The sequence below is a fragment of the Oryzias latipes genome, chromosome 8, assembly GCF_002234675.1.
Source record: "Oryzias latipes chromosome 8, ASM223467v1".
NCBI classification, from domain to species: Eukaryota; Metazoa; Chordata; class Actinopteri; order Beloniformes; family Adrianichthyidae; genus Oryzias; species Oryzias latipes.
This window is the reverse complement of record NC_019866.2, coordinates 12,996,643-13,023,834: the sequence shown is the minus strand read 5'-3', so window position 1 is coordinate 13,023,834 and position 27,192 is coordinate 12,996,643. Positions and strand designations below refer to the sequence as shown.

General features: G+C 38.4%; 5 protein-coding genes across 7 annotated transcripts; 3 read left to right on the top strand and 2 right to left on the bottom strand.

The window, feature by feature from the left end:
• The first annotated feature begins 167 nt into the window (after positions 1–167).
• nup85 (nucleoporin 85) lies at positions 168–8,940 on the top strand. The gene is made up of 19 exons (XM_004071485.4): positions 168–883; positions 2,861–2,951; positions 3,027–3,183; positions 3,377–3,447; positions 3,535–3,578; positions 4,158–4,227; positions 4,339–4,460; positions 4,533–4,667; positions 4,914–5,036; positions 5,388–5,519; positions 5,592–5,698; positions 5,779–5,862; positions 5,945–6,010; positions 6,105–6,256; positions 6,369–6,486; positions 7,438–7,538; positions 7,665–7,816; positions 8,449–8,550; positions 8,756–8,940. The coding sequence occupies exons 1-19, from the start codon at positions 851–853 to the stop codon at positions 8,852–8,854; spliced, it is 1,959 nt and encodes a 652-aa protein (XP_004071533.1). The 5' UTR covers positions 168–850; the 3' UTR covers positions 8,855–8,940.
• A 42-nt stretch (positions 8,941–8,982) lies between these two features.
• On the bottom strand, positions 8,983–16,341 carry gga3 (golgi associated, gamma adaptin ear containing, ARF binding protein 3). Of its 2 annotated transcripts, none has more exons than XM_011478252.2 (17): positions 16,180–16,341; positions 14,631–14,715; positions 14,488–14,560; positions 14,311–14,409; positions 14,096–14,219; positions 13,902–14,005; positions 13,732–13,812; positions 13,501–13,638; positions 12,983–13,064; positions 12,784–12,900; positions 12,453–12,695; positions 12,142–12,224; positions 11,271–11,404; positions 10,539–10,822; positions 10,293–10,462; positions 10,109–10,219; positions 8,983–10,032 (listed from the first exon to the last, which is right to left on the bottom strand). In XM_011478252.2, the coding sequence occupies exons 1-17, from the start codon at positions 16,217–16,219 to the stop codon at positions 9,922–9,924; spliced, it is 2,079 nt and encodes a 692-aa protein (XP_011476554.1). In that variant the 5' UTR covers positions 16,220–16,341; the 3' UTR covers positions 8,983–9,921. The 2 variants fall into 2 exon arrangements, with proteins under 2 accessions (XP_011476554.1, XP_011476556.1); XM_011478254.2 differs by having other exon boundaries at positions 12,453–12,692.
• Positions 16,342–16,408: 67 nt separating this feature from the next.
• mrps7 (mitochondrial ribosomal protein S7) lies at positions 16,409–18,197 on the top strand. Its single transcript, XM_004071484.4, has 5 exons — positions 16,409–16,507; positions 17,012–17,203; positions 17,276–17,339; positions 17,414–17,581; positions 17,717–18,197. Exons 1-5 carry the CDS (start codon positions 16,431–16,433, stop codon positions 17,936–17,938), a joined length of 723 nt encoding a protein of 240 aa, XP_004071532.2. The 5' UTR covers positions 16,409–16,430; the 3' UTR covers positions 17,939–18,197.
• Positions 18,198–18,577: 380 nt separating this feature from the next.
• Positions 18,578–22,065, bottom strand: mif4gd (MIF4G domain containing). The gene is made up of 6 exons (XM_004071482.4): positions 21,958–22,065; positions 21,249–21,353; positions 21,048–21,157; positions 20,685–20,840; positions 19,887–19,979; positions 18,578–19,800 (listed from the first exon to the last, which is right to left on the bottom strand). The coding sequence occupies exons 1-6, from the start codon at positions 21,968–21,970 to the stop codon at positions 19,573–19,575; spliced, it is 705 nt and encodes a 234-aa protein (XP_004071530.1). The 5' UTR covers positions 21,971–22,065; the 3' UTR covers positions 18,578–19,572.
• Positions 21,385–27,098, top strand: slc25a19 (solute carrier family 25 member 19). 2 transcript variants are annotated; one of them, XM_011478251.3, is made up of 7 exons: positions 21,385–21,892; positions 22,681–22,829; positions 23,040–23,195; positions 23,272–23,442; positions 23,841–24,021; positions 24,202–24,332; positions 24,416–27,098. In XM_011478251.3, the coding sequence occupies exons 2-7, from the start codon at positions 22,698–22,700 to the stop codon at positions 24,617–24,619; spliced, it is 975 nt and encodes a 324-aa protein (XP_011476553.1). In that variant the 5' UTR covers positions 21,385–21,892; positions 22,681–22,697; the 3' UTR covers positions 24,620–27,098. The 2 variants fall into 2 exon arrangements, with proteins under 2 accessions (XP_011476553.1, XP_004071531.1); XM_004071483.4 differs by lacking the exon at positions 21,385–21,892 and adding an exon at positions 22,205–22,375.
• Positions 27,099–27,192: the final 94 nt, after the last annotated feature.

The following is a 27,192-nucleotide window of genomic DNA, read 5'->3' as shown; positions in this document are numbered from 1 at the left end:
CACGTACTCGTTCCCGTTTAAATTATTCGGGGAAACGTGCGCGGGCATGTGTCAATGCGCGTTCACTGAACAAGGATTTAATTGGCCGCATGAAGTCACGTGGACTAAAGCGCAGTCTAGTTATGGGCGGGAGACTACCGCCTGCGCGTTACAGAGATACTCGGCTTCACATGCACGCGCACGGCAGAATTTTTCCCTTTTGTTTTTGGTTTAGGTCTATTATATACGAAGGAAATCTGTTCATCGTCACGCCGAAGACTAGTATCAGTGCTGCACGTTTCATAAAGCGCCCATATGATCGGTATTAGATGTACAGCGTGATATATTAGTACTCTCCTTATTTTAACCCCTCATTATAGCCCAGTGGCCATCTTGGTTTTTCTTTCTTTTTTTGTTACAATAAAAAACAGGCACCGACTAAACGACAACATTTACCGATATGGCGATATATTTTCTAAGATAGCTAACTTATATAACGTTTTAATGTATATTAACAATATGATACGATTGTATCTTCCTGATTCTGAGAATATGTTACACGTTTTCGGAATAAAATTACTTCGACTTTTAAATGTATATCGATTCTAAAGATAGTGTTATTTGCTTCAGTCATGTCAGTTTTCTTGACGTAGATTAAAAGTAAAAGAAAGTACTGTACTTGCAAATTTAAAAAAACAAAAAACAAAACAGGCATTAAGTAGGACAGTCCTACATTTGACGCATGCGCGAGATAGTCGTAGAAAAAGAGAGGCGCGCAAGCGTTGCTATATTATAGCACGTGTTAAATGGCATGATTAAGGTGAAAAAGTTCATAGTTTGAAATTTAAAAGGATCTAAAAAGTTTCATCCGATGGAGGAGGTAGACGTTGAACCGACGATAACCGTAAGTCTTTCGTACTATGTAGTTTATTGTTATGCGCTATCGAATAGCAGCTAACAAGTTAGCTAAGCATTTTGAATTTTGTAAATCCTAAAATTCGGAATAAAAAAATACACTAGTAGTTAATGATACAAACACAAAAGTTTATGATGAAATGTTACGGACCGACATTACGAGTTGGAGGTTTCGTAGCTAAAACAATGTCACAGTTGACATGTTCTTGGATATAAAGAAACAAACTTGGAACAATGGTTAGAAAATCAAAATGTAACGTTATTTTTGTCTTCTACGTTTTGTTAAGTTATTTTGTGCTTTGTCAAACAAAGAAAGGTAAGTCTTTTCCTGGACATTTTTGAGTCCAGTCTCTGTCTTAATGTCAAGGTAAATAAATATCCTGTTGCATGTGTCCAATGGATTAAAACTAAGAAAGGCAAAAGAAAACCATAAGAGTGTTGGTTGTAACATTGCAACTAATAGGCAATAAATCGAATGTTGTTTGAAAGCCAGGACATTTTAAAATGATTTTATTTTATTTAAGCTTTGTTTAATAGGGACAGTGCACATTAATGAACATCTACCAAACAATGATTATAGGCGTAAACATGCTGGATTATAGCAATGATGCTAATTTGCATCCCTAGTCCCTAGGCAGGAAACATAAAACAGGACAAAACAAAAGACACAGTCACAGATACAATAAGAACACAAGAAAGTGGTACATTATGAGAGTTAAAAGTCAGTGGTTACAGGACTGGTTTGCTTTCAGCCACTGCTTGAGCTGTGTTTTGAAGGTCTGTAATTATTGACACTCCCTTATGTACAATGGAAGACTGTTCAAGAGTTTACTGGCCTTTACAGAAAGAGCGTTTTGTCCAAAGGCTGTTTTTCTGTGTGGAACCTCACAGTCCCCTCGAGACGAGGCCCTAGTCCTGAGAGCGCTGTGAGACCTTATTTAAAAAAAGTCAGACATGGGAGGCGGAGCAAGTCCATGTAACACCTTGTACATCAAACAAGCGAATTTAAAATTTTTAAAATTCTCAAAGCTCAACAACTTGTACTTTTTCAAGATATTACAAACATGGAATGACATTGGTTTTCTATCTAAGACCTTAAGTGATTGTTTTATAAAGTGATTCTATGGTTTTGCTCGTATTTACACCCGGCAAGGACCAACATGTAATACAGTATTCAATATGTGATAGAATCATTGAATGCAAAAACATTCTAGCAGCTCCAAGTGAATTTTTTTAATATGGCTCTTGAAGCTCAGAGTTGAATCAAGTGTCACACCAAGATACTTAAATTTAGATAGAATTTCTAGTTCCCGTTCTTCCAAAAATATACCTGAATGCTTGATGTCCACTGGTTGCTTAGTGAACATCATACAAACAGTTTTAGTTGTATTTAACAGTAAGCAAGATTTAGAAAGCCATTCATTTACAGGAACCAGAGCTGAGGTAAGAATAGAGGCTGCTTCTTGAATATTTTTTGCGCTAGTGAATATGACAGCATCATCAGCATACATTTGAAATTCAACATTACCACATGTGTTTGGCAGATCATTAATATACATAGAAAACAATAAAGGCCCAAGTATTGATCCCTGTGGTAGACCAACAGGGACATCTAAGAGAGTTGATTTGACACTGTTAATACAATCACACTGTTTTCTGAATTCTGGATATGATTTTATCCACTGAATTGAGTCCATAGAAAAGTTAGACAAAAGAATCTCATGATTCACCGTGTCAAATGCCTTATGATTGTAAAGAACGTACTTTTGCAGGATTTTCAGTAGATATTGATTGAAAGTCTTTTTTTTAAATATAAGGAAACAAAACTTAGTTAGATTGAATCCCAAAAAGCTTTGCTACAAGATAGAAATGGTCAAATAAGCACTTTAGTGATGTTCAATAATGTTCTATTGAATGTTGCAGAGATTATTACAATTGGAAATCTGTGTTATCACTCTCAATACAGAATATTCCTGCACTCAGAAGAGGAAAGCATATGGGCTTTGCATGGGGTCAAGGTAATATCTTTGTCTATGAGACCCTCTTCAAAGCAACAGGTATGTGTTAATTTCAGTTTCAATACTTTCGCAAGTCTTCTTGCTTTGTTTCCTTTCTATTGTCTTGTGTTTCAGGTGCAACAGGATCTGGTTCCCCCTTCATCCATGAAGTCCGGAAAGATGAAGACATCTACTCTCCTATTTTGCGCAAACTCTTTAACGAGTCGCATCACATTTTTGTTGGCTTGCAAACAATCAGGGAGGATCTGCCCAGCAAGAACAAGAAACCTCAGTAAGTCTCCTGATGAGAGACCGCTCAGCTTACACAAATAATTAGTTTTTATTGACATTTTCTTTTTAATTTTTTGATCAGTGGGATGACATAAAGATTGAAAAAGAAAACAGGCAAAACATCAACATGTAACTATTTCATGTCAAACAGTGTTAAAGTAAAAAAAAAAAACAATTCCTGTTTTGCTCTATAGGTTTGTCAGCATCAGTAAAAACTATAGATCTGTTATTCGAGCCTGTATGGAGGAGCTGCAGCAAGTTGCAGGTTAGCTTCTTTAAACTGAATCATGAAGTGTATCTTCGAATCCTACAGTGTAGTTTTTTATAATGGCATGTACTTTTTTGTTTGCAGTTTCCACAAAAAACGCAGAGATGTCCGTACAGTATGGAAACCAGGCACGTGTTTTTATTCTTTAGTTTCATCTTTTCCTTTTTAGAAATTGTGATTAGTTTAATTTTTTAACTTATTAACGTATAATAGTTTTTTTCCTCTTCTTTTTAATCTTTTTACTATTCGTAATATTTTTTTGTTTCCTCGGATGTGGATTTTAGTGGTCTGTAATAAATACAATTCAAATAATTTTGTGTATAATTTGTTCTTAGGAATTAAAAAATGTGTATTTTTTTTAATGATTTTTAAATCAACCAAGCAGACGTCGACTAGTTTTGATGTTATTTCAAACTGCATTTGTGAGATCTTATTATACTAGAAATGTCTTCTGTATGATCTTGAAACAAACTCTTATTCATGTCGGAGCTTGTTTATTTTGGATTTTTGCTTGTCGGTACAAATATAAATCATTACTGATCTTTTTTGTGGGTAAAGCTGTCATTGTGCCATTATAATATGTTTTAAATGACATATTTTTGTTGCATTTTAAATAGTCAGAGCTCATCTGTATTTTAACCCTTGACTCATCAGTAACATTTCTCTTAAATATTATTTAGTTCCTAATCCAGTCTGTTTTGTTGCAGGTCTCCATTCTTTTAGCTATAGAACTGATCTGGAATCTGTGTGAAGTCCTTTTCATCGATGCTGCTCCTGGTTAGAATCTCAGTTTTTAGTTAACAACAAAATATCTTTTATTATAACTAAACAAAGGCAAGGCTCCATAAAAACCCATTCATGATTGATGTGTGTTTTGCATGCTTTCAGCCGGCTCGCTCCTGCTTCACCTCCTGGACTGGGTGAGGCTGCACAAGGCTGACGTAGACGAAAAGGCTCGAGACGTGCTGCAGAGTGACAGCCCTGCTGAGCATCGAGACTACTGGGATGTGGTTAGTGCGGGACATGCACACACACGATCCGCCTCCACTGGAGATCTCTGAGAGTTTCGTTGTGCTGTGCAGGTGGTGAGTTATGTGCTGCAGGGCAGGTTGGACGAAGCCAGACAGATGCTGGGGAAAAAGGCCACCCTAACGCCTGCTGCAAACAACATCTACAAGATGATGGATAACTTACTCAGCAAGATGCCTTTTTACAATGTAAGTACAATGGGAGTTATCTGGTTTTAGTCTGTGGGTTAAGAATGACTTATGGTCATTTACCTGCCATAAAGGTTAAATCTAAGTTGTGGCCTCCTTAAGAGGAGTTTGCACGACGACTCCTGCATCAGTTTCTTTCTCTGTTTTGGCTGAGGGACTGGTGACCTGCCTTTAAATGTGTTCAAACACATAACGAACCAAACAATTTCAAAATGTCCATTTTCATCCTCACATGTATGTCTTCAGCCTGGTGGCACACAGACACTGACAGAGTTTGACGTTAAGTGGAGGCACTGGCATGAAGAGGTAGACCGCTGCTTGCAGGACAACTCTTTTGCTAGCAACCAACATCTGGAGGTCATCTGCAAGGTCAGTCCATCCGTTACTACTTTTTATGCTATCGTGTATTTTCAAAATGCTAACATTGTTGGTACTAATGTAGGCTTTTCCTAAAAATACGCCCGTTTCTGTTAACAGTTTTAATCACTTCAATTCTTGCTAAATCCCAATGGGCTGATATGATGCATGCTCAAATTATGAAGCTATCGCCGCCATGCTTCACTGTAGGCAATTTCTGGGATATTAAATGTGTGTTTTAATTTCTAATCTGGCACCAAAATACATTTTAGTCATTTAGCAGCACCAGATTAATAAATTGGTGCAAATGTTTCAACTATATGATATAAAATGTTTCAATAATTTCTGTTCTTTATTTTTTAGATCCTCCTGGGTGATGAAGACACTTTACTGGAGCACAAAGACCTCCTGGGAACCTGGTATCACTTCCTTGTCTCAAGACTGCTGTTCTGTCATCCCACTGTAAAGCCCACTGAGTTGCACTACTATGCACAGGTGAACTATTCTACAAAACTTGCACTCATGTCTGCTGCATCCAGATATTAAGTGTACCTGTGTGTTTTGCAGTCGTGTATGACCATGTTTCTGGACTCAAGGAGCGCACCAGAACCTCTGGACAGCATCTTGCTGGCTGCCTTTGAGTTTGACATCCATCAAGTTATTAAGGACTGCAGGTGCAACAATGGGACTGATGCATGCAAGTACACTTATTTTAAATCTACTTTAAACATTCAATTTCTTCCTTTTGCCTCAGCATCGCTCTCAACAACTGGTGGTTTGTGGCTCATCTGACAGACCTGCTGGATCACTGCAAACTCCTCCAGTCTCACAATCTACAGTAAGAACCCTGTGTGCAGATTTAGTTTTTTAGTCTGGAGGTTAGGACTTCTTTTATTCAGTGTTTTTCTGTGTTTTTGCAGCTTTGGTTCCAATTTAAGAGAATTCCTCCTGTTGGAATATGCCTCTGGCCTCTTCACTCATCACAGGTTGGTTTGTTTTTTAAGTCCTCCTTTTAATTATTTGAATTTTTCTGTGAAGGTTTTCCCTTAAAGGATGTCTTTTTGTTTGTCTGTTGATCAGTCTGTGGCAGTTGGCTGTGGATTACTTCGATCACTGCCTCGAGTTTGGTCGTGTCTACCTTGAGCTCCAGATTGAGCGCGTTCCCTTAGACACGGAGCGGAAAGCACTGAAGGTCCTCCGCATTTGTGAACAGAGGCAGATGTCGGAGCAAGGTTCTAAAAGACTCTTTATTCTGTAATCACCTTGGTTCCAGAAATACCATTCAAGTTGAACTTTCTTTCGTTGAGTTTGGCATTTGAAATGTGTTTTTTGTTTGTGATCCAGTACGGAGTATCTGTAAAATCATGGCCATGAGGGCCTTAAGAAACAACAGACTTGGCTCCGCCCTTTCCTGGAGCATCAGAGCCAAAGATGCAGCGTTTGCCACCCTCATCTCTGAAAGGTTGGCTTCTCTTTACAATCTGCACCTTTGTCTTTGATCATTGTTCTGTACATTTAACTTTTAGCTTCACCAGACGTCCAGAAATGGACGTTTTTCTGAGCCGCAGAGTTATTCAAGTTTTCCCTCCTTTTTTCTCAGCTTTTAGATGTAAATCAGTTAAATCACAAATGGTTCTCAAAGCTCTGTTTAATTTGTTGTATTTTTGTCAACCTTTATTGTGTATTCTAAACCTAAAAAGACATCACTGTTTGGTAGGGGTGTAACGGTACACAAAAATCTCAATTCGGTTCGGTTCAGAATTTCATAGGGCTCGGTTTGATATATTTTCTGTTTGTTTTTTTGGTACAAAAAGACAGAAAAAAAATTCTTGCAAAATGCGTTGATTGGTTTTATATAACAATAATAAAATTAATCTATGTAGGTGATCTGCTACATAAAATAATACAACTATTAGCTGTCAGGAACCAAGAACTTTGGATTTTAACACTGGCCTGAAAAAAAAACATTTCTTACCTTTTTTAATTGCGTTAACATATTAGATGCATTATCTGTGGCATATGCTATCTTCATGTAACAATAAAATGTCGAAACGCAGCATTCGACTTATCCAGTTGTCTTTTCCCACACACAAGAGCGTAAGGAGAAATGGGGGGGGGGTCCTTCAGCTCTGGCCTCGCGTCTGCATGATACTGTTGACACGCTCACTGTCAACTCCGTCACCTAATGGCTGTTGAACCTCCTGCAATGAGGTTTCTGAGGCGTAATCGGAAAACCCAGAGGAGATCCTCTACGCCGGAGGCAGAACAAAAAAAAACGTAAAACCGAAACGCTGCAAAAGTGATCCAAACAAAAATTGCCGTACCGAAACGGTTCAGTCCGACTACGTGTACCGTTACACCCCTACTGTTTGGGGAAATAAAACAAATTGACATCTTTCTGTTTTTGTGTCAGATTTTTACAGGATTACTGCGCCAAAGGGACCTTTTCTGATCTGGATTTGATCGACAACTTGGGTCCAGCCATGCTGCTAAGCGACAGGCTGACTTTTCTTGGTACACACTTAAAATACACTTGAATTGTTGTTCCTCCTCCTGCAGAACCTATGAATACTCATTGGGCAACAGCATTTTATTTTTCATTTCTAGGTAATTGTGGATAACGTTTGTCTGCTTGTTTAGGGAAGTACCGCGAGTTTCACAAGCTTTACGGGGAGAAGCGCTTCAAGGAGGCTGCAAAGCTGCTCCTCTCCCTCATGACGGCCAAGATTGCTCCTCGGAGCTTCTGGATGACCTTGCTGACTGATGCGCTGCCTCTGCTGGAGCAGAAAGAGGTCAGCTAACATCAAGTTTCCAGCTTTTGTGGAGCAGTTTTTACACTAAACAAAGAATAAAACCCAACTGAGATTTTCAGCCAAAGTTTTCTTCAAATGTTAAGTTGTATGGAGCCAAATCAGGGCCATTAAGATTTCAAACCCAAATAAAACAACTTGAAAATTCAAGCTAAAATATTGGTGTTAAGCTAAAAAAAAATTAAAGTGTCCGAAACTTTCTGCAATTCTAATAGAAACATAATTATTTTCACCTTCAAATTTTCTGTTTTTAAGTTTCAAAACTCAATTTGAGTTTCAAATCTTTTTTTCCACTTTCAGTTTCGAATCTTTTAGAAGTTTCAAACTGTGTTTTTTTATTCTATCACATATAAAATTCAATATAGGAATTTTCTGTCTGTAAAATCATGAAGTATTTGAATATTTTTGTTTGTAACACACTCTTTTAAATTATCCCATGAGCTTTTGTTTCGTTATTTTGTGAATCAAAAATCATTTCCTAATGACATTGTTGGTATTTAGCAGCCTTAAGCACCAAGCTGTAGATTGTTGCATTTTGATGCAAGAAAAGCTATAAGATATTGACAAAAGCGCCTTTTTAAATGTTTTTATTGGTTTATTTATTTTTTATAAAGGTGATCTTCTCAGCGGACCAAACCTATGAGTTGATGTTCTGTTTAGAGGAGCTCACTTCCTCACTGAACACTCCATCTTCAGACTCGGACAAATCCATGCAGGTACGAATTTCATCCTTTCCAGCCTCTGAAACTTTCATGTAACCTTTCAAAGTAAGAGTTTTTCCCTGTTTGGCTTTGTAAAGCAGCTTTTATTCCCTGTAAAATGTACATCTCTAAATGTTTGAAACTTTGTTTTTGAAGAAATATACTGGATTTGTGAATGGGAAGTTGATTTAAACACTTTATTATATCTATATTCGTTTAGGAGGAAGATGTAGAGTTGACCAAAGTGGAGCTCCTGAGACTCGCGCTATCAAGAAACTTGGCAATGGCCATAGTCAAAGAGGGAACGGTGGAAACATGAAGTACACCCCCTCATTCTTTTCCATGATGTACATAAAATCCAATAACTTTTGTGACTTTTGATAATAAAAAAATTCTCAACCTAAATCAGCTTTTTTATTCATAATGATGTACTTCAAAAGGGGAATATCAAACATCAATACTCTTTTATTTTCAAGCAGCAGACAGATGGCACATTACATTTCCATAATTTACAGTAAACAGACACATCTCACAATATTTACATCAAACACACTTCTGTACATCCGCTCCAACATGACTCGATACCCTTTTGCTCTCACATTTTGATATCCTAAGAAAACGTGTGTTGGACAAATTCTGCTCATGTTACAAGATGCATTCACTGCCAAACTGCACAGTAAAATATTTCAGTCTCAAAATAAAACCTTTCAAACTGCCAAAAAACAGAGCAAACCAAAATTCAGTGATTTAAAAACGCACATGAACATATACCTGAACATATACCAACAATGGGAGGAAAATCAGTGCTTTCATTCCAGGCTAAGGCTCTAACAAATGAAATCACTTTCCCCTCACATTTCATAAAATAAAAATATTTAAAAAAAACAAACAACTGAGTTTAAATGGCTCAATCTGAAGCAGTGAATTCATTGAGCTAGCAACAACAGCTAGTTGAACCCTGGAGAATCTAGAAAGAAATGCATTCTGGTTGAATATTTTCCTGAAACAATATGACACATTATTTGTACTTTTAAGAACTTTCACATGTCTACAGGTATGTAAACATTTTACAGGAAAAAATATTGCAAACATTGGTTCTAAACTTTCAGTCTGACAGTCTTCAAACTCTGCTTTCAGATGCATTCAAGGCTCAGATTTATCTCTGGAAAACCTCTTTTAGAAGTTTCTGGATTTTAGCATTTTTATTTAGTTTTATAACTGCACAAAGGATTCTTTTAACCCCACAGTGCTAATAACACTGAGAAAAAATGAACACATATTAGAAATGTAAAGCTAAAAAATGGACATCTTTTCATCTTTGTCTGGAATGAAGGGAGCCCACAAACACCCTTTCAATGAGTGTGGATTATTCACAGCACCACTCTGCTATAGGTGTCCCCATGTTTCTGGTGGGGGGAAATGGTTCACCTCTCCTACTTCGTAGTACAGACGCTCTCCAAGTGTGAAAGACAGCTTGTAGCGCAGGCGCACCTTTTCCTGTGGGGACAGAAACTCTTGTTTCTATAGGATGAAAGTTTGCCTTTGGTCACGGCTTCCTCTTTGTGTTACCCACCTTTGCTGGGTTGGCCAGCAGCATGATCTGAGTGATGGAGGCGGGAGGCAGGATGGGGTTGAAAGGGGCCAGTTCAGCTCCCGATGGAGGCTGCAGCTTTACCTTCATTGACTAGCAGAAGATTAAAACAGACACAGTGTGAGTTGTTGAAGGTTTCTGAGGCTCTAGTTGATTCTCTCATCACCTTTGGCACAGCAGCTTGCAGGACAACATTGTGAACAGGCATGGGTGCTGTGTTGAGCATGGACACCACCATCACCAACACGTCAGGCCTCCCAGGAGGAGAATCTGACGCAAAGTTGATGAGCACACGAACCCCATCTTTATCATAGGCAGTAACAGGTAAGACTTTACCTAAAAGCAGACAAAAATTAACAATTAGGCTTAAGAAATGATATACTTCTATGCTTGGCATCTTTGTTGTTCTCACTGGGTTTGATGGCCTCCAAAGGAACGTGGACGTTGCTGAGAGAAATGTCTGCACCTCTGCCTGAACTGCCCTGGAGGGGTGGGTGGCAAGGGGACAGGGAGCAGAACACAGGACTGCCTGGAGCCACGGTCTGATTCTGAGAGCGGGACAAGGCAGGGGAGCTTGGCATTGAGCTGTGAAAAAGGGAAGCTGCAGGATTGGCGCTGTGCACAGGCATGAAGGCAGGCGCCGGTGCTGCTGTTATCCCAAAAATGCTTCCTGCTGCTGTGATCTGGCTGAACAATCTAAACAAAATACACATCAATGAAATTCTGAGATCAGATTGACTAAGATGCATTAAAAAAAAAGCCTTTAAATTTGGCAAAGTGACAAAAGTAATTGATTTCAGAGAAGAAAATCTCTTAAATAAGATTTGTAGACATAAATAAATACACGTGTTTAAACTTGGACTTAATTCATTTATAAAATATAAAACACAATTAAGTAATTTTCCTCATTTAATAAAAAAAGCTGCAACTTAACAGCTGTCATGCAGGGAATTTATAGCTAAAAAATGTGTCAAAATCTTATTAATGTCATAAAAGCAGAATCCACTACAGTTTTTTCACATTTTTGATGGTTGAAACTTAAGGAATGGATGTGACTGGTTGATAATTAAAAGATAAAATATCTTGGATTCCTTTGTTTATTTTATTCCCCTCACATAAGGCATTAACTCTAGATTCTCTGCACCTTTGCTGATCAGTAAAGCCCATCATAGCCAGATTCTGAAGGTTCTGTGGACTCTGCGTGACAGCTGGTTCCACTGGAGGCACGGGACCTGAACATGCCACACTGCCAAACATATCCAGACCTGCTGTAGGGGCCTGCAAAGACAGGACAAGTTATCCTCTGCTCGAACAAACGGACTGGGGCTCCTAAAAGTTACATTTAAGAGTTTGTAAAGAAAATTCAGCTCAAAATTGCATTTCTGAGTGTTTCTTGATTCTAATCATTGGGAATCAGGAGCAGACAAAAAATGCAGTTGGAAAAAGAAAGTCTTTGCTATTTGTTATGTATCCTCAAGCTCTCTGCTCCGCTCCATTCTGATGCATCCACTTATAGATAAATAGATCCGTGGACGTCTTTGTTTTCCTCACCTGAGCTGACATCTGGCTCTAAACTGTACATCTGGATAGCTCCGATACTGCTCGCCATTTTTGTTGCGCCGGTAATGTTAGGTTGGAGGTATGAGGGGCTGAAAGCTAGCAGGAGAGCACATATAAACAAATAGGTGATGGAAAGTGGGGGTGGGCTTACTCTGCACCAGCAGTCCCACTCACACTCTGCTCTGCAGAAACCATGTCCTAGAAAATGACAACGTTTTTTTTTTTTGCTAAAAACTGCATAATCATAATTAAAAGACCACTGGGAACATCTTTAAACTAGATCAAAAGTGGATCTTTAACACAATGCAGCCAACAAGTAATTAAGTAATAATTTACGACGTAATTTAACGCAGATTCAAGACTTTTTTCTGGTAATGAGTGTAGATTTTAAATTTAATGACTTTTGAGGAGCCTGCGCTCGCAGACCTATATTCTCCTAATTATACTTTAAGTACCTGCAAGGAAGACCACTGACTGGAGATTTCCCCCAAACTGGGCTTTGCTTGGCTGCTTACAGAGGTAGGGGGGTCATTCAGTCCTGGAAAATGAAAGAAGCCAGTTAAATAGGAAAAAAGCGAGTTCAAAGCTGCAGGTCTGAAAACTCTAATATTGTGCTTTAAAGCTGTCAGGAAAACTAGAAAATCTTTAAGCCAAATGTGCTTTTAAAACCCGGTGAAGATTGTAGCACACCTAAGTGTTTGAGTGGCCCAGCATGCGCGTTAACCAAAAAACAAAACAAACAAAAAAAAAGAGCCTGAAACTCTACCAAGAGACAGCAGCTCATCGTCAAGCAGGGAGAGTACGGTGGAGGTCTTGTCTGTAGACGGGTGACTCGGGCTGCTGCTCTGACTGCTGAGGGAGCCGGCGGCCCGTTTGGGGGGAGGAGGCAACATCGGGATTGCAGAAACGGCGGGGTCGGCGATGTATGGGCATGTCTGCAAGGGAGGGGGGTGTGGAGAGCTTTGAGCATCGAGGCCGCCGAGGTCAACCAGTGTGTCTGTGGTCTCTGCTAAATGAGAGAAAAACTGATGAAACCCACCTGCAGCAACAAAAAAGTGAGAAAAACAAAGACATAAACTGATTCCAACACATCTCACTCGAAGGAGCTGCAGTTTGAGGCTCATCACTCTCGCCGTTGATCACCTGTCCCTCAACAATCTTCTTATAGGAGTTGATGACTCTGGAGAGGTCATCGCTCGCCTGGAGAATGTCACCTGACAAGGGCGGTGGACACAGACTATAACATGACAACGGGAACAGAAAGGAGAAAAGGGTTTTGAAGATGATCTGGCAAACCTAAACTGGTGTCATGGTCCTCAGCCTCGGTGGCCATCTTGAAAGCGGCACGTCTCTGCTTGTCACATCGCTCGTAGAGCTCCTGCGGAAAAAGAAAGAACGGGCTGTTCAGAGAAACTGCAGCTCAGTGTGAGTCCTGCCTCTGCAAACATCAAGAGATGGTGAAAGTAAAAAAAAAAGCTGTTAATTAAGTGAGTCCCACAAATGGATGTGATTTTAAAAATGGTGTTATACCTCCTTTTGTTTGATTTATTAAGTGTAAAATGTTAATATAAAATGAAGCAAAACAACAAAAACATGGAATATTTAGGTTTGTTTTTTCTTAAAATGTTTCTATTCTTGACAAATACATTTATTTGTTTGCTTCTATGCTGTTCTTGTCTCAGTCTCAGATGATTATACATGTTTTTCCCGCCTAAAATGATTTTCAAATCCCTGTTTAAAGTTTTTCCTGAACCAGGTTTAAAGGTAAGAATGGTTAGTTCTTTAATGGTGCACTCGTGTCATCGACTACAAACCTTTATGATCTCTTTGTCCGAGTCACTGGAGTTGTCTTTATCATAATGGGACAGCATCTCCGTCAGCAACTTGACATTGATGTTCACCTCCTCCAAAGTGTGCATACGCTTTGTGACCTTCTGCACCCGAACCTCGTCCTGGTGATGACACAATCGTCACAAAGAGGGCCGCGATTGGCCCAAACGGGGAGCCCGGGACCAATGCAGTGTCAGTATGCCAGTATGCCTCACCTCCTTCACCATGTTTTTGATTAACCTGTTGGCCTCCTGAAGATCTTCTGGGTTTTTACTTCGAAGGAGCTCAGCCAGCAGCTGCAAAACAACAGAAGAAACAATCTGTTGGATCAGCCGAACTTGTTGTAGATAAATACAAAAGTTTATTAAAACATTTCATCCCTCACCTTGCCCATGTCTTCATTGTCAAAGACCGGGTGCTTCGGTCGTGTTGGAGGAGAAGGAATCAGAGTCTTGTCTACCGGAAGCTCCGGCTCATGGGTCACCAGGCCTGATAAAGAGTGCAGAAGAATCAATCATCTGTAAAGTAGGGGCTTCATTTATCATTTGCGATCAGATAACTTGAAATAAAAAAATACACCTTGTTTCTTGAGTGCCGTGTAGGCATCATTGATCTTGGTTTCGTTGGGAAAAGCAACTCTCCAGCTGCACAGCATTTCTATAATCCTCTTCTTCACCTTCTCTGGAGTACTGGCACCCACATACTGCAGACATCAAATGAACAGGACACTAAATATTCAACCGCTGTTCCTTTTATCAACACAAAAGTTCTCGATTTAGTTGAGGGAAGCTCACCATTGGAGAAACCAGTTTTACCAGCTCATTTAAATACCGATACCTTCCAATTTCACGGTGAAACCTCTTCCCGCAGTTCTTCATGCAGGCCTCCAGTACCTGCACATAACACATTATTTGCATCGATGGTTGGGTCAGCTTGGGGCAAAAATGAGCTTGATGACAGCTGCTTCCTACAGTCAGAGCCTGAAGAGCCTCCCATTCTTGTGAACAGATTTTGTGCAAAAGCAGAGGCACCGCAATCTGAGGGCTAAAACAAAGAAACCCAAATGAAAAATAGCACATCTTCAGTTGAAGTGAGTAACGTGCAACCAGCTTACCCTTCCAACTCCCTGTTAACCTGATCACAGAAGCCAATGATGTACTCCCAGTCCTCTTGTCTGTTAGTTGGATGTGTGGCTTTATCTGTAGGTGGAGTACAACTATATTGACCTAAATGAAACTGAGCAACACATTCAGCATCACACATTTTTTTAAAGTCAAATTAAAATTAAAGTATTTTTAAAAACTGTTAACAGCTACAAATAAAAAAGTTGCAAAAAAAAAAGGAATCATTAATCCATTGATTTGAGGTAACATTCCAAATTATAAGGGAGTCGTTATGTCCAAAAATAGGCTTTTGATAGTTTTGTTTCAGCTATTTTTATTGGTGTTGTCTTTTTATTAAAAAATAATTAGATCAACTAAAAAGACCTATTTGTTTAGGTCCACTCGAATGTTGTTTTAAAAGTCTAGTTTTAGTAACAAAAAGAAAAAGTGAAGCACAGTTTGTTGATAGAAAAATGGACGGTTGCACCGATTAATAGAAAATGCAGAAGTATCAGAGGAAAAAGTGGAATTAAACCTCTTCAAGTGCTATACAAGTATGACCCCATTTATCATTTTTTAAGTGCTACAAGGTTATATTTGCTATTATGTGTTCCACTGAAGTATACAGTTAATTTCTTAATGAATTCATTTAAAAAAAGATAAAATGGTTTCATGAAATAACTTAAAAAAACAAAACAATATTTACTTTTGCAAAGAAAATTTGTTTGTAATGACCCATGCTTAGTCATTTGTCTAAATAAAGAAAAAATTAATTATTTATTTAGATTTTAAATAAAGAGAAGTGTGTGCTGTTATACTGGAAGTGAAAATATTCACACACACACAGAAAAAGTCTAAGCTTTTCATTAACAAACCAAATTGGTTTAAGAATAAAAATATGAAAACTGAATCGATTTTTATTTAACCATTCAGCCACATAGTGATCTAGTGAATCAAAATCTAATCTGTATTTTAGCAATGATACCATACCCTGATGAGAAAATATTAAAAAAAATAGGTTTTATTATCAAATAATAATAACTTTTTATATTTTAAATTAATTTAAAAAAAGATGGAAGCCACAGCACTTATAAACAATATCAATAAAAAGTGTACCACTCCCCTTTTTAATTACATTTATTATAGCTCACAAATTGCAATTAAACTGGGATAAAATAGTTACTACTACTTAACTGATTTATGTCTAATTGTGAACAATTGTGATCAAGACTGCACTAGTTCTTTATATTTTGCATTTTTATGATTGCTTTTGTCTCTCATTGAAATGTGGGCACCTGAACGCGGCACTAAACACCATTTAAGGACAATAATCTGTTCAATCAGTGCACACACTGAGCTGTCACTGCGGATTGACTTCTCCACCCATCTGATGATGCAGGCAGACGGACAGTCGCGCAGCTTGAATGTTTGCACCCTGTCTACAAAGAAAAGGGACTGACAGCTTCCGGACTGACTGCCGTTTCCTTCCAGCTCCAAAGAATAAAATTAATCGCTGAATATACAAATCAGATTATGCATATAACGAGATTAATCACTCACTGAGCCAGGATTCAAGCGACTCCCCTTCCTCGTACGCCATTGCACTTAAACATCGCGGGATGTCACCAATCTGCTTGCGAGTGCGAGACTATTAAACACTAAACATTAAACATTCCCTAATAATGTGTATTTTTTTCGGGTTGAAAAAGAGCTATACGTCGAATTTATATGACGATTAATTAATAAATAAATAAAGAGAATCTAAAACCAAGCATTGTTGTTGTTTTTTCAAAGGCATCTGCGAGGCTACCATGTTGGGGTCCTCGCTGAAACACATTTTCAGCATGGCGGCCTCCGTAGCAGGGTTGCTTAAACCTTGGACACCGAGGTGATTTTAACGGTTTCTTCTGAAATTTCTCAGTTTAGGACATAATTGTGAGCATTTCATGTACGTTTTGTATATTTAGCACATGAAAGTTATGATACATTTCTATCTGAAGCGTCACTTAATAGGTTTAACCGTGTCGACGATTAGTTTCTCATCACGCTTGTATCCAAAAAAATCATCTCAAGCTATTAATTAAAGAAAACTTGATTTTAAAACAGCATTGTTTAAGTTGAAAAAAGAAATCTAAATTATTAACCTGAGCTAGAGTAAACATAAAGAGCAGCTCAGAAACTAGAAAACAATGATCGAAATACTAATTTCAATGCCTTATTAGCTAAATATATTCATCTAAATGTTAATTAGCTTTTCCCTATTTGTATTTGTATTTTAATGATAGTCTTAAAACTATTTTGAAAGTATCTAAATTTGTCTCAGTTAGTAACATGACTTATCTACTAAATGTTTGATGATTTTCTTTACGATCTCTTTGTAATCCTTGGACAGCGTGGTCCTGGTTAGATGGAGCAGATATAACCCTTACTACCTGGAGCCAGAGGTGAGGAGGGAGGCATACAGCCGTCCTGAGGCAGAGCTGAGCACTGAGGAGCAGGAGGAGCGCAAGCTCAAAGAGCTCCGACCCATAAAAGCAGCGACCTGCAGCACCACCAGCTCAGTCTTTGATGACCCACTTATTAGGTAAAGATAACCAAAGGTTCTTAAACCCGGTCATTGCGGACATTGCACTCAGTTTTTGCTTCATTTCTGCAGTAAATTTGTCCGAATGATCATGACGGACGGGAACAAGGTTTTAGCCAGAGAGATCATCACCCAGGTAAACGTCAGCAAACAGGAGGATTAAATCAGAATCAATTTTTCAAAGTCTGTTTCCTCTATGTCTTCTCTTAGACATTGGAAAACATAAAAAGGAAACAAGTGGAAAAATATCACAAATCTCCAGCAGGGAAGAAAGAGGAGATTGAATGTAATCCCTACACCATCTTCCATACAGCACTGGAGAACTGTAAGCCTGTTGTTGGGCTGGCGAGCATACAGAAAGGTGGAAAGTCCTACCAGGTCAGTCACAACAACAGCGAGATAATTTGTAGTTTTCAAAATAAAGAATATTTTGGCAGTTTTAATAGGATTTACCCTCTTTTGGCTCCAAAAACTAAAGAACACAATTGTTTTTTTGTCTCTGATTGCTATTAGGTGCCCATCCCGCTTACAGACAACCGACGCCGGTTCCTCGCCATGAAATGGATGATCACAGAGTGCAGAGAAAACAAACACAGGCGCACCCACATGTATGAAAAACTCTCCCAAGAACTATTGGCCGCCTTTGAAAAGGAAGGCAATGTTATCAAGAAGAGGCATGAGCTGCACAAGATGGCCGAAGCCAACCGAGCCTATGCCCACTACCGCTGGTGGTAGCCGCTGGCCCTTCAGGATGGAACCTGCTGCTCAATGAGCACTTATGGCTGTTTTGTAAATACTGAAAATGACTAAACACTTTTTTGTATTCAGAAAACATGCAGTGAGGAATAAACAGCTGATAAATACAAAATAACTGCTAATTATAGTAAGAATGGAAAAAAAGTATTTATTCAAACAAAATCCTTGGAATTGCTGTACAAACAATAAAAACAAATGTAAAAGTGTTGTAACATTATAATAAATCTGAGGTACATGAGCTGGTGTCTGTTGACATTTTTAAAGAACTGTAATTACACAATAGATTTAAAACGATAAGACTTTCAATGTTGAGCCTGTTAGAATAGCTTTAAATCAGAGTTTTTAGGAACCCCACTAGTGGTTGGGATCCAGCAGGAATGTGGAAAATCTTAAAAATTCCTGACCAGGTCAGTTTGATCCAAAGTTTCTTTTTCTTGTTAAAAGAAATTTAAGTTTAACTAAAATATTTCTAAGGACTAAACTTTTCTAGTAACCTTATCAAACTAGGTATGTAAAAGCCCATTTACAAAGAACCACAGATCACTTCTGCAGGGGGTTACTATTTTAATTCAACTATGAATGCTATAAAGCATTCAAGCCATTGTTTTTCTGTTTCTCTTTCTTTCTTATAGGATCTTATGCCATTTTCTGCCACTCAACTCATACAATTTTTCAGCTATTTTAACCATTCAACTATTAAAATGTTCAGCTTTTTCCAGCTATGACTTTCGGTCCTTCAAATCCATGAACATCATCAAGATATTCCAGGATCTTTGAATCCATTGAGATACATGGGGAATGCTTGGTGCAGAAGCTCGCTGGTTCAAGACCCGGCGTTGGCATTTTTCACGAAAATATCTCTTTGTTATTCTGCTTTTTTCACTATGTTTATGGTCAAATTTGATCATTTCTCTATTAAGTATTTTTTGGTGCCAATTATTAACCTTTATTATCATTCAGCAATATCATTCAACCCTGCATTTTCTTCTGGAAATGAAGCTCCTTTTAGTAATCAGTCATTTTTCTGCACTATTTATGTAATGTATAGAGCAGATTTAATTTATTATTTAGGTTTTCTAATTAGTAAAAAAAAGCTGATAAAAATAATTAGCATTTGGTCTTTTTGATATATTAAAAGAACAACCCTGAATTGATTTCATTTATAAAAAAATGGTCACACAAAACAGAAAGTGGAATATAACAGCAAAACTGGAGGTAAACTAAAATGTGTTTTTTTTTTAAATTGTCATGTTACACTGAAATAGAAAAGGTAATTTTCTACTAAACATAAAGTAAAGATCTTGGTTTGCATCAGACTGGAATGTCTTTTCCAGCTAGAATGAACATGGTCTTAAAATAAAGAAAAAGACTTTCAAATTTAAAAATATGTCATTTAGAAACATAAAATTGAAAGCTTTCTGAACTATTGCACAATCCACAGCCACCACTTCTCAGTCAATCTGCACAACACACCCAAAACTAAGCTTTTGTATGAATGATTCTCTCGTCAGGCTGTTCTAACTGCCTGGAAGAGCTGCTGTTTTTTTTGTCATCAGTTTAAAAAGAAGTGAGGGCTCTCATGTATTTTGAAGGTCTAATGCTTTGCACCTCCGTCAGTCAGATATTTCGCTGTAGTAGTACTTGTTGGCAGTGCTGCTGAGCATCCAGCCTCCAGCCCTGAACTCTAGGATTTCCAAGAGGAGCAGGCGTGTCATGGAAGTAAGGCCTTCCTGGAGGAGGAATCCGTCCCGGAGCAGAAAGAACAGCTGGTCCATCCGCTGGCTGTTCGCCTTCTCCAGCTGCTCTCCAATCCGGTGCAGCTGAAGAACCAGACAGTCCACCTGAAGAGGATGAGAGGAAGACATCCACCTTATGAAGCTACAATGATTTTACCACACTTTTCTCAAACACGTTAGCACATTCCCACCTCCTCTTCGTTCTTTAGGGCATCCGGCTGTGCCAGTCTCATCATACAGTCATAAACCGGATGGACCAGGGCCACCATGGGCATGTTGTTCACCTGACAGGGATGCAGGCACACAACACATAAGGGCAGCCTTTAATAAACTTAGTAATCAATGGCAAACTGATCTTACAAAGAAAATCCATATTGATTCATCAAATGTCTGAATCAATTTTCCTTTAAAGTAAAGTCTACTTTCATTAGGTTTTCAAAGTAAGAATTTTGAATTTTAACAATAAAAAGTCCACCTTTGTTCAGTTTAAATGACTGTATGAAATGTGTTTTTTTAACAAAAACATTTTTTTTAAATAAAAATGTTGGAAAATGAATCAAAATCGAATCTAATCGAGAGCTTGTGCATCAAAACTGATTGGATACAGCATTTCGGCATTGATACCCGGAACTAACATTAATAAATACATATAATTAATTATTAACTGATGGGAAAAAGTTAAAGCTGTGACAAAATGCAATGAAATAAAATAAAATATCAAAAACTTCTACCCAAGAACCCGAAATATACCTGATCACATTTAACACGCAAAAAGAATAGAAAAAAAGATCCAATGCCGTCATAGAGCAGCGATTTTGTTTTGAAAAAACATAAAGATATATTTGATAAGAGTTATGCATTCAGAATGGCTGACAGAGGCAATCCTGAATGTGTGTTGCACTATGTTTCCTCTGCTTTAGTTTGATCAGCAAAGATAAATGTCAAAGTCTTTCAGAAAGAAATAAAGAAAAAACATCTGTGCTTTTTACCTTGAGGTAGTCAAAAATGTTGCAGATAAAGGTGACATAGCACACCCACTCGTGTATCGAGCGAGCCCGCATGTCCTCGCGGTCCTTGAACTCCCGCTGCAGTCGGTTCAACAGGTTTCGCCTGAATACATTTCCATCGCTTTGCTTGGCCTCAGCCTGAGGTGGTGATCAGGAATCAATCAGAGCGTGATAAAAGCATAGATTAAAAACAAATCCCAGGACAAACAGTGGCAGAGGGGAGATGATTTATGAAATAGTGAAAAGCAGTCTTGGAGACTTAATCAGATGATATGGTTTTTCCAAATATTTAAATTAGGAGATGCTCTGAGTCAAGTTTTAAAGTATTTCCCCATGATTACTAACCTGGACAATAGTGTAGCAAATGCGGCCCGCCTCTTTGCTGAACACCTGATCCTTTAGAGACTGATCTACAATGATGTTAGACACTTTCTCCAGATCCACCGAACTTGGATCTGAAAGTTAATTAAATAACATTAAAATGTCTTCTAAACACATTTTTAAATCATAAAAAGAGCCTACAGAATATTAAAGGAAAATGTTGACCTTTCAAGGCAGTTTTCAGTAACATCTGTGTGTCTGGGTCAAATGACTGGAATCTGTATTCGTCCGTGGAGTTTTCCATTACAGTTGGATGAGCTTCCGTTTCATCTGGGGACCAGCACATGTGGAAATCAAACTGTCTTCTGGTCTCAAAGCTTTTTTTCTTCAATTATACAAGATTCTTGATTGCTAAAATCAGTGAGCTTCAGAGAACACATCAGCTATACAGAGACTTGTGACAAAAAATGCAGCAGTCATCAGACTGCTCCCTGCAGCCCATTCAACTGGGGTTAGAGGGGATTACGCCAGACTCGGGTCAACTAGAAACCATCTAACTACACCAAAGCACCCGTTTTCCAAAACAAAACAAACATTTATTTCACGTTCAGATTTGAGATTCGTGGATTTCTTTAATGTAATAATGTAACCATACTAAATTTAGAACTCCTTTTTTAAAATCACATTTCCTATAAATTGATATTTACTACAAAACAGTTCAAACACTAATTGAACTAATTAACAAACCGGTTTGCTTTGCTAGCTTGTGTGCTTCGGCCGTAAACAGCTAAACGTCAGGCATCAGGTTTGTTAGCCGTCATAATATCCATCCGCGAAAAGACACAAACGGGCGAAACTTTTAACAAAATGTAAGTAGTCAACATTTTTGTTACGTTTACAGTGTGAAGATATGCCAAAGGTTGCGAAAATATACCTATTTGACTCATATATGATGGTCATAATGTTGAAGTAAGGGCAGCCAAGCGCTCGTCGAAACTATCCTCCGAAGATGAAGTGTTGATGTCAAGATGTTTGTCTTTTTTTTAATTTACCGAAAAAAACAAAAAAAAAACAAATTCGGACTAAACAGCTTATTATCCATATGTTTTAATGAATGCATTTATTAAGATATATAAAACACGTTCTATACCGTTAGAATTTAATCCGTAACCGTTTGTGCGCTAAACTGGTTAGGGCAAATAGAGAGACATCTTGTTGCAGTATGGTATCTTTGATGGTATTAGGCACATGCGCTGTCCGAGTTTGCGGAAGTGTTGGAATAGTATTGTGCTTTTATGTAATGGGTCAGTTGGAGAGCTGCAATCATATATATGCATGAGTTGTCTTACAAGGTAAATTATATTTTATATTTACATATTATTTATATATTGTTTTTGTAACGGAAACGAAGCAATAAGTGCTATGTTTTTAGCCTAGCTAGCCCCACGTATGCGTTGACTGTCCTCTATGTACTACAACATGTGTTACGAAAGTTGATTCACCAACAGTTATATTTATGTGTGGGTGGGTGTGTGTGTATATAAAACAATATATAAAATTATAGTGATTATTGTGTCATTAATATCCACAAGATTTCTTTTTTTAAAACATAGTTTTTAATTAACAAAGTTGAAAGAACGCCTACTTTCTGCTTTAGTTTGAAGTTGTGCAGACATGGTGGGTTTCGACCCTGGAGCAAAGGAGGCTGCTATCTCCCCGAAAGAAGCCGTGTTGGCCGGTTCGGCTGCTGGGATGGTTACCAGAGCTCTCATCAGTCCCTTTGACGTGGTAAAAATACGATTTCAGGTAATTGTGCAGTAGATGGTGTCATTAGTGCTGTCATTTATATGAAGTAACAAATGCATAAACCCATTATTTTCTGTTTGTTTTTCAAGCTTTGAACTAGAATGGACCTGAATTGTGTATATCAATCCTTATATGTCATTTGGCAAAGAAAAAAAAAGTCTAAATTCTGATTCCAATTAGCACTCTTTTCTTTTCTTTTCTTTTCTGTAGCTACAGATCGAGCGTGTGTCTGCACTCAGACCGGAGGGGAAATATGCAGGACTATTTCAGGCCTTTCGCTGCATTTACTCAGAGGAAGGACTCTCTGCCTTCTGGAAAGGTCACGTTCCAGCACAGCTCCTATCCATCTGTTATGGTGCTGTCCAGGTAAACTTTGTAACCTGGCTGTAGACAACTTTTTTTTTTTTTGCTTTTTAAATGTGAATGTATTTGAATTTTACAGTTTACCAGTTTTGAAGTCCTAACAAAAATGGTCTACAAGTTGACGCCTTATGACAGCCAGTCAGCAGGAGTTCATTTTTTCTGTGGCGGTCTGGCAGCCTGCTCAGCCACGGTGGTTTGCCAGCCTCTGGACACACTGCGGACGCGCTTTGCCTCTCAGGGAGAACCAAAGGTAAGAGACTCGCCTGCCAAGACTCTGTTTGTTTCCAGAATTTTGTATTTTAAGTAGAATGTGATTTAATTGTAAAATTGGAAGAGGACAGTTGGGTGTCCAATAATATATTTTGTGTGTATTCAAGATTCTTTTGAAAAAAGTTATTCATTCTTTTTATGTCAAATATAATATGGCATATTTATGTAGCTGCAGTTTGTCTAAATGTTTCAAGTTTACCCGTTTAGACAAGGCCAACCCCCCACCTAGTCATCAACAGTTGGGGTCTACTGAGGTTATTAGTGAGATTAAATTAAACAGATGCAACTCGCAGCATAAAATACAAATACCGTTAATTATTATAGTCACGAGTGGACACCTCATGAGCTAAAACAGGACATTTTAACCATTTTTTTAAGGTGTACAGGAACCTGCGGCATGCTGTAAGCACCATGTGGCGCACAGAGGGGCCGCTGACATTTTTTCGCGGATTATCTCCAACTTTGGTTGCCGTATATCCTTACGCAGGATTGCAGTTCTTCTTCTACAACGTCTCCAAGAAATGGCTAGGTCCTCCATCCAAAGGTGGAGATTCAGGAGGTACATGAGGAGTAAAATCTTTGGTCTGAATGCTTTAATAACTTCAGAATATGATTTTTTTAAACAGTTTTTGTTAGTAGTAAGCAAGATTGAAGATCTGATTAGCATATTTTTTCTAAAAGAGGGCCTGTGTTTGTATAAAACACTGCAACTGAGTTTGTACTCTTATATGCCTCTAAGGAAGTCTGAAAAGCCTGGTGTGTGGCAGTGGCGCTGGTGTGATCAGCAAAACCATCACATACCCTTTTGACTTGTTCAAAAAAAGACTACAGGTGGGAGGCTTTGAGGCTGCCAGAGCTCGCTTTGGGCAGGTATGTTTCTCTGTAACATGTTTAACATGAATGGAGCAGATAAAGGAAAAGTGTCGACGTTCATTTCTGCCTGTCCCTCGCAGGTTCGGCGGTACAGTGGTCTGATGGACTGCATGTTTCAGATAGCCAAAGAAGAGGGCTTTCGGGGTTTCTTCAAAGGTCTTTCTCCCAGTCTTGTAAAGGCTGCACTCTCAACAGGCTTTACATTTTTTTGGTACGAGTTCTTCATTAATTTAATTCATAACGTTGAGAGGAGGCGAACAACATCAGAGCCCGCCAAAGACTGAAAGGACAGACCAGGGAAATGCCAAAGGATCAATCACGCACATTTAAAATGCACTTACAGCGCCTTGTGTGCTTGCACGGAACAAACCCATCAACTTCGTTGGTAATGGTTCCCTGTTTGTTTACATGTACAGATGGGAAAACCTTCAGATTAAAAGGAAAACTAAAAGTCGAGCATTTTTGATCAATACAAGCAGAGCATTTTACATCCTGATTTTCCATGAATATCTTGCATATTATTTATTCGCAAAACTAAATATTCTCAGCTTTTATTTTGAAGTTTGCACTTTGAACTCTAACTTTTGTTTGAGGGGTCAGATTTTGACCCTTGTGGACTTGCTCGACAGAAAAAAGAAATAAAGTTCAGAGTTATCTTGTAGGTGCAGATATTAAAAAGATATAATGTTAAAGATTTTTTCAAAACATATGCTTAGACACCTGAGTATGTCTTAAATTTAACATATGCTTGGTAACCAGTAGTAGTCTGCAGTTGTGCCGAGGTGTGTGTCTGTTACAGGGGTTTCTCGGGTCATCTATGTCAAACGGAAGTTTGTTAAAATAACGGCTTCCTAAAAGTGGCAACATGGCAGCCATGAATCAGAAAGTAGAGCAGGGGTTGTTTTGACTCGGGGGCCACATAGGGTTCTAAAACTAGATAGAAGGGCCGGACCAGGAACAGATGCGTGGAGTGAGAAAGAAATACCATGGAATCTGGATGAAAACATTTGGATTGAAAATTATATTTTAAAACAGAATATTTTAGAGTTTTTAGGTTAAAACTTTTGTTCTCAATTTAGAGCCAATTGCACCAATGGCTTGATGGATGGCTTAGAGAAATGCTGCGTTCATGTGGTGTTTGAATGATAGGAAGAATGAAAAACACCAAATCTTCAAACACCACATGGATGCTAGAGCGGGTCCCCAAATATTTTTTCGTGAGGGCCACAAGAACTCTTTTTTTTTTAAACTTCTTTTATCTTTCTTTTATTGTAAAGCCCTAAAATAAAGTTTTATTAATTCGTGATCATTTTAATAAAATAAATAAAGCTTTTTATAAAATAAAGAAAATGACCAAATAATTGATTTTCAAAGACAAAAAGTCAGGAAAAAATATACTGATATATTTAAAAGAGAACCAGTAAATAATGGATCCTCTCCCGTCTTCGTCCCGCTGAGACTTAGAGCACTGCAGTTCCTCACAGGTCTCACAGTTTGCGCTCAAACTGAGCAGCTGCGCTGTGTCCTGCACGTCTGTTTCTCATCCAGTAATAATGAAAAAGCACATTTCTATGTGCTGCAGCGAAGCATATATCTGCATTACCTTTTCACCAGTACAGAGTTCCCTCGTTTATTGAGTTATCTTCTAAAAATAACCCGTGATCGTGAAATCCACAGAGTCAGATTACAGACGTTCATGGCAGTAAAACTCCTCACTGCCTAAATACACTTTTCTCAGACAGACGTGAACATTTTCTCCCTTTTCTCTCTTGTTTAAATTCTCGAACCTTCATAGAAATTAGGTCCAGAATCTTAGAATGAAAACAACGATCTGATCTTTATCAAATATTTCTGTAGATCTGAAGAGCTCCGCGTTTCTGTACAGGAGACACGGCACGGGGGAGATTGATTGACAAGGTCTCCAGCCAATCAGGACAAAAAACAGGGGGCGCTGTTTAAAAAGAACAGCATAACCGCTCTAAAAGAATGAGCTAAACCAGGAAAGATGAACTGCAAAATTGAAAGGGAAGACTGTCTTCTGTTCTGTTTGACAGGGATTTTAGAGGATTTCAGGTTGGAGAACAGACTGCAGAAGGGTGGAATAAAATGTCACGTTCTATGCAGGTTTTGATCGTGTGGCCAGATAAAAATAAGAAACACGGGTCTCTGATATTGATTGGACCAAACATGGAGGCGGGCCGGATCCAGCCCGCGGGCCGTAGTTTGCCCACCCCTGAAGTAGAGGGATTCTCACACACAGTCCAAACTTGCAAAACTGAAGACTTATTGGAACATTTTGGCATTCAGGCTTTCATGTGGTAAACAGTTTCAAGGCTTCTAGATACCATCTTGATTAGGAAGTGACTGTTTGGCTATTAGAATAAGACCTTTATGAACAAGAGTTGTAAATCGGGAACTATTTGAATGCGGCTAAACCAAAAACCCTAGTGAAAAGGGTTGTATACAGAGAATGTAGGAACTATGGAGTCTTTAAAACCCCAAATCTTTAGAAATGTTGCATAAAACCGGGAGCTTATTGTTCCAACATTTGCTAACTTATACTACGCTGAAGCATCCCAAAAAGAGACGGAAGAGATGCAACATAAATACTTTGATAAAGTGGAGACAAGACAGGTCAAACATAGCTCCCATTGAAGATCACAACCAACCAGGAACCCCATTAGCTGACCACCAAGGTTAGGACAAGTACCTTATGAAAGACTACTAGAGGACTAACATACAATCCCAACGACAACCATCACAGAGAAAAATGAGCTAAAATACACAATAGAAATGCTGATCCTTGAGGTTATAAGATAGACACCAAACATAAGAAGCAGAATCTTCAATGAAAACA

What these genes read in the sequence shown, in the direction of transcription:
- slc25a19 (XM_011478251.3), top strand. Translation starts at nt 22,698, where the DNA reads ATGGTGGGTTTCGACCCTGGAGCAAAGGAGGCTGCTATCTCCCCGAAA. An exon ending in TCTGTTATGGTGCTGTCCAG is followed by an intron (nt 23,196 to 23,271) that starts GTAAACTTTGTA and finishes TGAATTTTACAG; the next exon opens with TTTACCAGTTTTGAAGTCCT. An exon ending in CCTCTCAGGGAGAACCAAAG is followed by an intron (nt 23,443 to 23,840) that starts GTAAGAGACTCG and finishes CATTTTTTTAAG; the next exon opens with GTGTACAGGAACCTGCGGCA.
- gga3 (XM_011478252.2), bottom strand. Translation starts at nt 16,219, where the DNA reads ATGGCGTACGAGGAAGGGGAGTCGCTTGAATCCTGGCTCA. An exon ending in GTTAACAGGGAGTTGGAAGG is followed by an intron (nt 14,561 to 14,630) that starts GTAAGCTGGTTG and finishes TCTTTGTTTTAG; the next exon opens with CCCTCAGATTGCGGTGCCTC. An exon ending in GTCAGTGGTCTTCCTTGCAG is followed by an intron (nt 11,405 to 12,141) that starts GTACTTAAAGTA and finishes CTGTCTTTGCAG; the next exon opens with GCCCCTACAGCAGGTCTGGA.
- mrps7 (XM_004071484.4), top strand. Translation starts at nt 16,431, where the DNA reads ATGTTGGGGTCCTCGCTGAAACACATTTTCAGCATGGCGGCCTCCGTA. An exon ending in TTTGATGACCCACTTATTAG is followed by an intron (nt 17,204 to 17,275) that starts GTAAAGATAACC and finishes TCATTTCTGCAG; the next exon opens with TAAATTTGTCCGAATGATCA. An exon ending in CCAGAGAGATCATCACCCAG is followed by an intron (nt 17,340 to 17,413) that starts GTAAACGTCAGC and finishes GTCTTCTCTTAG; the next exon opens with ACATTGGAAAACATAAAAAG.
- mif4gd (XM_004071482.4), bottom strand. An exon ending in TTTGCTACACTATTGTCCAG is followed by an intron (nt 20,841 to 21,047) that starts GTTAGTAATCAT and finishes TCACCACCTCAG; the next exon opens with GCTGAGGCCAAGCAAAGCGA. An exon ending in CCCTAAAGAACGAAGAGGAG is followed by an intron (nt 19,801 to 19,886) that starts GTGGGAATGTGC and finishes CATCCTCTTCAG; the next exon opens with GTGGACTGTCTGGTTCTTCA.
- nup85 (XM_004071485.4), top strand. Translation starts at nt 851, where the DNA reads ATGGAGGAGGTAGACGTTGAACCGACGATAACC. An exon ending in GGCCTCTTCACTCATCACAG is followed by an intron (nt 6,011 to 6,104) that starts GTTGGTTTGTTT and finishes TCTGTTGATCAG; the next exon opens with TCTGTGGCAGTTGGCTGTGG. An exon ending in ACTCGGACAAATCCATGCAG is followed by an intron (nt 8,551 to 8,755) that starts GTACGAATTTCA and finishes ATATTCGTTTAG; the next exon opens with GAGGAAGATGTAGAGTTGAC.